The sequence below is a fragment of the Eleutherodactylus coqui genome, chromosome 6 (assembly GCF_035609145.1).
Source record: "Eleutherodactylus coqui strain aEleCoq1 chromosome 6, aEleCoq1.hap1, whole genome shotgun sequence".
Lineage (NCBI taxonomy): Eukaryota > Metazoa > Chordata > Amphibia > Anura > Eleutherodactylidae > Eleutherodactylus > Eleutherodactylus coqui.
The window spans coordinates 105,668,358-105,678,680 of record NC_089842.1 but is presented as its reverse complement, the minus strand read 5'-3'; the positions used below and the strand labels follow the sequence as shown (position 1 = coordinate 105,678,680).

Here is a 10,323-nt window from a genome sequence, read left to right as displayed (position 1 = left end):
GTTCTCTCAGCAATGAGATGTATGTGACAAACGTTGGTGAATTGCATATTAGAAGTAAATGATAAGAATGTATCCTGGATAATACATTTCAGGTTACACAATAATTGTGCACAAGCATATATAGTCTAGTCATTTATCAAAATATTTAATATAACAGACATTTATCACTAGTAATAGTGAACTGTAGGGGGCGATGTACACGGTACATCTATACACTGAATATAACAATATGTTCCATCCTCAGTGAGAATACATATTATTATAGAGAAGTCTGTAGTATTTACAGTACTGGATGATACATAATATCTACTGTATATATCAGGCTGAAGGTTGCACCTACATTATTCTGCAATGCTTTGTATTGCAGGTCTGATATATTATACTTCACTCTCTATAGAGCAGCACACACTACATATAATCTGATACATTGTATCACTGGGAGTATCCATAAATGTCCATATAGGACTAGGACGGTTTCTTCATAGAAGACAACTACCTATATACCAGTATAGAACCAAGTCCATATAGCAGAGCTGCAGGTGACAGCAGATTATATGATGGACTAGTAAATCACACGGTGATTACATGATGTTCAGAAAGAACTGTCTCTCCCATCACATAGTGAGACACTAGTGACAGACAGAATACACCCCATCTCCAGCTCTCGGGTATACGGGGGACACAGAGCTCTCGGTCCACAGAAGGGGATGCAGTCACTACCAGGGTCTCCACAAGGCTTTGCTGCTGTCCAGGGGGCTGTGTTTGCTGGGGGTCTGGTAGATGGGGGATACAGGAGGGGGTACATGCTGGCATGTCATAGCGTGAGCCCCAGGGAGGTTCTGCAGCAGCTGGATCTGGAGCTTGGTCTGTTTGTGCTGGGACAGGAAGCTGATGGAGTCCTGGACACAGGTGGAGTAGCCTTCTCTCTGGGCCTGGCTGGAGGCTGAGACATCTAGAACAGGAGAGACATACATGTCAGTGACAGCGTCCATCACCTGCAGTAATCTGCTGGCAGTCACAATCATACCGGGTGTGAGGAGCGGAGACAAGACACTTACTGTCCGCCATGTGCCGCTGCAGGAAGGTGACCGTCATCGCCAGGATATCGGCTTTCTCCGGTTTGGAGGGGAGCTGATGCCTCTGAAACTCCTTCTCCAGTAAGATGCGCAGCTGCTCAATGCTGCTGTTAATCCGATCTCTCCGCATCTTCTCAATCGCCGGCTTCCTCAGCTGCAGACAAGACATGAGGGTTGGTTAGTTACTCTGGAGAAGCTGCACTTTAAGGCCAGATTCAGATGAGTGTATTGTAACATGACCGTAATACAGCAAAATCACTAAAAAAAGTCTACATGCACAGCATTTCTGTAAAGACTCTTACCTTTCTGAGCCCACCAGCAGCCTGATGCTCCAGCATCCTCATATTACATGGGGTCATGGTGCGGTATCTGGGGGTCTGTAGACTTGTAGCTGACTTCTGAGCAGCCTCCCCTCTATATACCCCTCTCCCTGCATAATAATGTGTGGAGAGCGGCCTTACAAGAGGTTCCCACACTCAGCAGCCAATCACAGAGCAGCGAGGACAATGGACGTGTGTCCATCTGGAGCCTCCAATACAGGAGATAATAGCGGCTGCTGGGGGTGAGCTGGGAGTGTGGGAAAGACCTGCCACAAGACGCTATCTGCTGTACATGGATGGGATTAATCAGCAGGAGTAGCTATTGATCAATAAATCGGAGATGATAGATAGATGTTCTGCATGTGTTCATCCACTCTGCAATTAAATAGGTTAACCGGCTTTGTAATAAAAAATGTCAACTTTTAATATACTTTGCAAGAAATGTACTCAGCCTGGAATTTCCTGCATTCGGCACAGTACAGTTTCCCCGACCTGGCGTACATTCCTGGTATAATTTACAGAAATCTGTTGGTTCAGGGTTATGTTCCTACCCAACAAGCTCTGCCAGTTTTTCTAAAAAGTAACAGGGCTGGTGTAGAAACTAAAAAAGTTACAATTTTTTGTGCAAATATTCGTCTGGACAAAAATTTGCTACTTTTTTACACCTGGAACTGTTGTAAAGGCGTCATAAATGTGCCCCTTTGAGTTTAAATTCATATTTGAGATCTCTGCTTGCTGTCAGTAAATGGAAACATTTTTTCATATTCTAAGGGCTCATTCACACAGGCATGTGCAGTTTTTCAATCTAAGAATACGTAGCATTTTTACAGACCGAAGCACTGCGGATCTGGCCCTGCTTGCATTTTTTTCACAAATGTAAAAAAAACGCAAGCAGGTCAATTGATTTTATGCATAAATACGCAGTGAATACGCATATATTATGCAAATTTACATAGTCCCATAGACTTCAATGGACTATTTCGGTCAGTAATACAGACCGAAATAGGACATGCTGAGATCTATATATATAAAGCTGAAAGCCCTCACTGACTCACTGACTCACTCACTGTCTGACTCGCCAAAAGTTCTCCAACTTCCCGATGTCGTAGAAACATGAATTTTGGCACGAGCATAGATTATCTCCAAAATAGGAAAAGTAATTGGGTCCCAACTCGATTATTCAATTCTAGCGCAAAAGAATTGGCGTCAAAATTTAACGTACATAATCTAAATCTCTCACTTCCCAATGTCATAGAAACTTAGAACTTGGCACGGGCATTGAATATGTCATAAATAGGAAAAGTTAATGGGTCCAAACTTGATTATTCAATTCTATGCGCAAAAGAATTAGCGTCCAAATTTTACGTACGGAATCTAATTCTTTCACTTCCCGGTGTCATAGAAACTCGAAATTTGGCACGGGCATTGATTATGTCATAAATAGGAAAAGCTAATGGGTCCCAACTCCATTATTCAATTCTGTGCGCAAAAGAATTAGCGTCCAAATTTTACGTACGGAATGTAATTTTCTTACATAGAAACTTAAAATTTGGCACGGGCATTGAATATGTCATAAATAGGAAAAGCTAATGGGTCCCAACTCCATTATTCAATTCTATGCGCAAAAGAATTAGCGTCCAAATTTTACGTACGGAATGTAATTTTCTCACATAGAAACTTAAAATTTGGCACGGGCATTGAATATGTCATAAATAGGAAAAGCTAATGGGTCCCAACTCCATTATTCAATTCTATGCGCAAAAGAATTGGCGTCAAAATTTTACGTACGGAATGTATTTTTCTCACTTTCCAGTGTCATAGAAACGTGAAATTTGGCACGAGCATTGATTATGTCATAAATAGGAAAAGCTAATTGGTCCTAACTTGAATATTCAATTCTAGCGCAAAAGAATTAGCGTCCAAATTTTACATATGGAATGTAATTTTCTCACTTTCTGGTGTCATAGAAATGTGAAATTTGGCACGAGCATTGATTATGTCATAAATAGGAAAAGCTAATGGGTCCCACCTCAATTGTTCAATTCTAAGCGGAAAAGAATTAGCATCCACATTTTACGTATGGAATCTAATTCTCTCACTTCCTGATGTCATTTTATATAAAGGAAACGTGGCATGGTTACCTCCCGTGGTGTTTCCTGGGTAACACAGAGAACTATGGTGAACATATGTTTTTCCGATATCTCTAAAGTAACCATGACTTCATAAGATTTCCGTGTGAACACCAGATAAACACCAGTACCAAATTAACTCGGGCGAAGCCGGGTATATCAGCTAGTATTTTATATGTGCATAAATACGCACGTGTAAATCGCAGGTCTGAGGTTATGAGGCATTCTGTATTACGTCCATAAAAAATCTGCACGTAATGCGGAATGCATATACACCCATGTGAATGGGACCTAAGGCTAGTCAAAATTATAAAGGCCCTGTCACAGAAAAGATGAACGTAAAAGAGATAAATTTTATTGAAGTTTCATTAAAAACTACACTTAGGGCACAACATATAACACACACAAATGGTGTCGCCAAGACAAGAGGAAGTGGCGCACCTACTACACTTGGACAAACATTCACACATAGGGTCTGAGCCCCACCGGCTAGGGTTATTAATAATGTGTCGGATGAACTGAGGGTCCGACAGTAGGCTGCGGAGAGGCCTAGTGGTGAATTAGAAGAAATGCCAATACGGGCTAAACAACTCGTTTATGGCCTCCACGCTTAAAGTCTTTCACTCAGACTAAAGAGACCCTTTGTGAAATTCATTCAATAGAAATTGATAGGGTCTTGTTTATAGAGAGTGCCTGGGCTGGTGGGGCCTCGGATAGAAGTGTTTTAATTTCTAAAAAGACTAAATCTACGGTCTTATTTTCAAATAGAATGCTACAGAGAGTGTGTCTCCAAGTACCCCAATGGTATGTAAAGGTAAGTATGTTATTCCCGAGTAATGAATTTCAATGGAGAATGTCTCTGTAGGTGACCAGCTCATTAAAAACTTCGTACAGATTGTGTATGCTGTGTGGTTAAACTCTTTAGTATATAATTCTGCTCGTTTACTTCAACTATAAACGGTTTCGACTCTACGCGTTTCGCCACTCCATGTGTGTGGCTCTTCAGGAGGATTCGTATTTTAGATATACAGAGCAGCTAAAGAGGAGTTTTAGTCTAATTGAGCTTAGAACAAGGTAGAATCAAAATCGAAGCAATGTTCGTCCAATGTTGAGCATCTACTATCAAGATTCTCTCAAAGCTATAAGGGGATGAACTTATATACTAGCTGGGGTGCGGATCATGTCCTAACCCTGTCTGGTTCACTGATGGGTTCTAGCTAATACAGAAGCCCACCTGGTCTCCAAACCCAATATGCAATCTCTAAAAAGATTCAGAGAATATAGAGAAAAGACGAGAATAGCTCAATTGTTAGAGCTGTCCTCAGAGCTAGACTGAGTTCTTTTAATGTTGAAGCTTGTCAGTATATAAAGCTGAGTAAAAAAAGGACTGTTAGGGGTATGAGACAAAATTAGTACTCATGGCCTAAAGTCTTACGCATGGATACCGCAGCTTTTAGATTTCTGACATTAATCAGATAGTCAGGCTGTGTATAGGTAGCGTGGACCTGAAGGAGAGGATTCTCCTCCTATCCAAAAACCCTTTCAATAAAGAGTACAGCCGCTGTCTGAATAGCTCAGTGCTAGGTCAAAAAATCTAGACCAACAAAGCTAGAAAAAATATCCCCATTAGATATAAGTAGCTTAAAGGGGTTCTGACACAAATAATGTTTTTATGCTTTAGCAGCCATTGTTCCCTGGTCTGCCTAATGGACCCAGGGAACCCATGGTTTAATGGCTGCTAAAGCATAAAAAGATAATACTTACCTGTTCTTCTGTTGTTGTTGACATCGGGGGGGGTCATCTCCCAGCAGGCGCTGTTCCTCCTCTTCTGTCTGCACGAGCCGCGCCGCTCCGGGATCGCGCGCATGCGCAGTGGAGAGGTGCCCTCTGACAGCTGTCAGGACGGGCTGCGTCTCCACTGCGCATGCGCAGCACTCCGGAGTTCAGCAGGACGGACGGGCCGCCGACAGCAAGCACTGCTTGTGACGTGCTTGCTGTGGGCGGTCCGTCCGTTCACCTCGGAAGTGCCTGACGGACGGACCAGAGCAGGAAGCGGTCTTTTTGACCGCTCCTGCACTGCTTTAAAGGCACAGAAGAAGATGCCGGCTGGAGGGGACATGCCTGGCGATCGGGCCAGGCCAGGCAAGGTGAGTACAATTTTTTTTTTTTTATGTCAGAACCCCTTTAAAGAGAGAGAGTAAAATAAAAAATGGTAGCTCCAACAGCCTTGATGGTAGGCCAGGGAAACTAAGGCTAGAAAGCGCTACAGATCTAAGATTAGTTTCACACGCACGGGCAATCGCGATTTTTCTCTGAGAAAATCGCGTCTTTGTTTCTGCGATTTTTGAGCGGCAGTGATGCTCTTTCTTTAGAATAATATCGCATCGCTGCCATACACGATAAAATCGCACAATTTTTTATCGCAAAAGTCAATAGGACTTTTAAATGCGATAAAAAGGAGGCTCCATAAGGAAACATGGGAGATTAAAAAAAAAAAAAAAAATTGCAGAAAGAGGACATGCTGCAATTTTTTTTTCTCTTGCCAAATCATATCATTAAAAGCATTGCAAATGTAAAGGAAACCATTCAGAATCATTGGTTTCATAATACTGCGCTTTTACCCATTCTCACATCGTTAGAAAATGGCACGATTTTATTCCCCATGTGAAGGCACCCTAATACTTCTCACAACCAAAGGTTTTCTACAAAGTTAAGGCTTATTCACACGAGCGTATATCGGTCAGCATTTTCACGGTTGGACATAAAACGCTATGATCTGATGCACGGTCTAGGCCCGTGATGGCGAACCTATGAAACGCGTGTCAGCACTGACACGCGTAGCCATAGTCGCTGAAACGCGGCCGCTCACCCCGTTAATGAATACCGGCAGGGGCCGTGGCTCACCTGCTGCAATTCACTAACCAGCACTACTAGCAGCGCTGATCCCGGCGCACACTGTGATGTCAGTGTGTGCCAGGATCCTCCTCGCCCCGTCCCCCGACGTCTCCTACCTGTTGGTTCCGGGTCCGGGGGAGGAGGCGTCCTGCAACACACTGACATCACAGTGTGCGCCGGAGATCATCGCTGCTGGCGGCGTGCCAGGCACAGGAGAAGCGGAACATCCACGAGGTAAGTACATGGGTCTCGTGGGGGGCAGTCACCGCTGGGGGGCCCTGTGTAAGGGGGCAGTCACCTGTGGGGGGTCCACTGTAAGGGGGCAGTCACCTGTTGGGGGTCCACTGTAAGGGGGCAGTCACTGCTAAGGGGCCCACTGTAAGGGGGCAGTCACTGCTAAGGGGCCCACTGTAAGGGGTCAGTCACCACTCGGGGGCCCACGGTAAGGGGGCAGTTATGGCTAAGGGGCCCACTGTAAGGGGTCAGTCACCGCTGGGGGGCCTACTGTAAGGGGGCAGTCACCGCTAAGGGGCCCACTGTAAGGGGGCTGTCACCGCTGGGGGGCCCACTGTAAGGGGGCTGTCACCGCTGGGGGGCCCACTGTAAGGGGGCAGTCACTGCTGGGGGCTTCTGTGGGGGGCAGCTAATGCTGGGGGCCGCTGTGGGGGGCAGGTAATGCTGGGGGCCATTGTGGGGGGAAAATACTGCTGGGGGCCTCTGTGGGGGGCAGATACTGCTGGGGGCCTCTGTGGGGGCCACATACTGCTGGGGGCCTCTGTGGGGGCCAGATACTGCTGTGGGATGCAGATACTGCTGGGGGGGCGCTCTAGCTGCTGGAGGCCGCTGTGAGGAGCACTACCACTGCTGGTGGCTCATTATTACTGAGATAAGTGAGGGGGAGGCTGGGAGAGGCGAGGGCCTGTGCTGTGGGTGTTTTGGGTTTATTAAATACAGTTATACGTTACAATTATACATATTTGCTATTTAAACTATAAATATGGCGAATTTATGGATTTTTTCTTGAAGTGACACACCACCCGAGTTATGCTCCGTTTTTTGGCGAATTTTGACACACCGAGCTCAAAAGGTTGTCCATCACTAGTCTAGGCATATATGCTGTCGGGCAGGTGGAGACAGATAGCTCTGCTAAGCTGTCTCCCCCTTCCCTCCCCCTCACCGGCTCACCTTCTCTCTCCTCCCCTCCGGCTATTTGCAATAGGAGGAGACGGGGATAGGGGTGGAGCTAAGCTCTCGCTCTCTCCCCGCCCCTTGTCTGCAGCCAGCAATGAAGTCCAATGCATCAGATGGTAGCATATATCGGCCGGCTGTGAAAATGCCGTCCGATATACGCTCATGTGAATAAGCCCTTATCATGTATAGACAATTCTCTTTGAGATAAACACATAGATAGAACAGATCTCTCTAAAAGAATTATAGCAAGTGGCAGCATAGGAGGCAGTCCCTTAATTAAAAGTACAAAATGTTATTCCTTCCATTAAGGCCGCCTGCAGACGAGCGGAAATCCCGCCGCGGGATTTCCCGCGGGATTTCCGCCGCTGAAAGTCTGCATAGGAGTGCATTACAATACGCACTCCTATGCAGACGGCCGCGGTTTGGCCGCGCGAAATCTCGCGCGGCAAACAAACCGCGGCATGTTCTAATTTTCTGCGGGGCACGCACTCACCTGGCCGCCGGCTCCGGTCTGCGCATGCGCCGGCTGCGCGGCAGCCGGCACATCAAAGAGCCGGGGCCGCCAGGCGCGGGTGAGTATGCGCTCGTCCCTGCAGGCTCTGGGATCGGATCGCGCGGCGAGATTTCTCGCTGCCGGATCCGACCCGCTCGTCTGCAGGCGGCCTAAAAGCGATGTTTCGGCCAAAACAAATGGCCTTTTTCAAGAACAGATCTCTCCGTCATCACAGTTTGCTACAAGGGTGTTGTTGTAGCAAAGTCATATAATATGCCCGCCTTACCAGTAATACTGTTCCCACTTACATCGTAAAATGCCCCTGAGTGCCCTCTTATGTAATAAAATGCTCAGAAGTGCCCCCTTATATTTATAGTAAAATGCCCCTGAGTGCCCCCGTAACAAGTTATCAAATCCTCCCATGGGCTCCCTTAAAAAGTAACAGCATTCTACCTGAGTGCCCCCTTAATAAGTCATAATATGCCCCGGTAACAAATAGTAAAATACCCTTAGTGCAGCTTAATCTAGTAATAAAATCCCCCCTTGCATGGCCTTAACAGGTTATAATGTTCCTCGAATGCCCCTTAACAAGTAAAAAAACGCCCTACTGAGTGTCCCGTTAACTAATGAATGATGTCTTGTGTGCCACATATACAAATACACTTTATAGTTCTCTAGCTGCCAGCTGAGCAGTGTATTGGCAACTCTACTGTTACGACCCTGCACAGGCGGCACCATATAGTGATGTCATTGCCCCACCTGCATCAATAGGCTGATATCCTATGCATGGTTCGATAGGTGGAGAATGGTAAAGCAGGGAACGTATCACTGACAGCAGGAAGAGATCTTTGCAACTTACATTAACCCTTTAACACCACAGGACGTACATTTACGCCCTGCGTGTGTGGAATTTTTATGGAGCAAGATCACGAGCCAAACCTGCCCCATGCAAGGCGGATGCCAGCTGTCTGTAATGGCCACGATCAACGCTAACAGTGATCAGGATTATTAACCCACTGAATGCCGCTGTCCATTCTGACAGTGGCATTAAAATGCTCTGATCATTGTTTGGGAATCCCGAATGTGGCATAGACTACCTGTCAAAATGCCATATAATCTAGTACTCTGGTATTACATTATACTGTATGAGTGATCAAATGATGGCCAGTTCAAGTCTCCTGTGGGGACTGAAAAAAAGAAGTAAAATAAATTTAAAGAAGTTACCTGATTTTTTTTACAATCATTAAAACTCTTTTCCAATATTAATAACAATGAAAATAAATAAATAAATAAATAAATGCATATTTGAAATTGCCGCATCCATAAAAGTCCAATCTATCAAAGTAACACATTATTTATCCCACATGGTGAACATTGTCAGGGAGAACAGAATTAATAACTAGAGATGAGCGAACGTACTCGTCCGAGCTTGATACTCGTTCGAGTATTAGTGTGTTCGAGATGCTCGTTACTAGAGGCGAGCACCACGCGATGTTCGAGTTACTTTCACTTTCATCTCTGAGACGTTAGCGCGCTTTTCTGGCCAATAGAAAGACAGGGAAGGCATTACAACTTCCCCCTGCGACGTTCAAGCCCTATACCACGCCCCTTCAGTGAGTGGCTGGCGAGATCAGGTGTCACCCGAGTATAAAAATCGGCCCCTCCCGCGGCTCGCCACAGATGCGTTCTGACAGAGATCAGGGAAAATGCTGCTGGTGCCAGAGCTGCTATAGGGAGAGCGTTAGGAGTTATCTTAGGCTTCAAGAACCCCAACGGTCCTTCTTATGGCCACATCTGACCGTGTGCAGTACTGTTGAGGCTGCTTTTAGCAGTGTTGCACAATTTTGTTTTTTGTATATCGGGCGTGCAGAGCATTGCGTCCGCAGTCTGCAGTCATTGTACAGAGTATAGGGCCAGTACTGGTGAGGCAGGGAAAGAGATATTCAGGCTATATAGGCAGTGGGCTTTTTCAAAAAAATTGGGGAAAAATACTATATTTGGGCTGCCTGTGACCGTCTTCAGTTTACTGCGTGTCTGCTGGGGGTAGTAGTCCTAATTAATATGCAGCTAAGCGTTACAGCAGGCTTGCGCAAAATTGTTTCCTGGATCTGCTGTCTCTGTTACATGATCGCCGTCATCCCACCAGAGGGAAAGAGTATACATAATATTATACGCTGCCTACAGTATCTATCTGCTGGGGGTAGTAGTCGTAATTAATA

General features: G+C 45.6%; 1 protein-coding gene across 1 annotated transcript; it reads right to left on the bottom strand.

The window, feature by feature from the left end:
• On the bottom strand, window positions 1-1,462 carry LOC136631415 (transcription factor HES-5-like). The gene is made up of 3 exons (XM_066605701.1): window positions 1,379-1,462; window positions 1,059-1,230; window positions 1-952 (listed from the first exon to the last, which is right to left on the bottom strand). Exons 1-3 carry the CDS (start codon window positions 1,433-1,435, stop codon window positions 717-719), a joined length of 465 nt encoding a protein of 154 aa, XP_066461798.1. The 5' UTR covers window positions 1,436-1,462; the 3' UTR covers window positions 1-716.
• Between the last annotated feature and the right edge of the window lie 8,861 nt (window positions 1,463-10,323).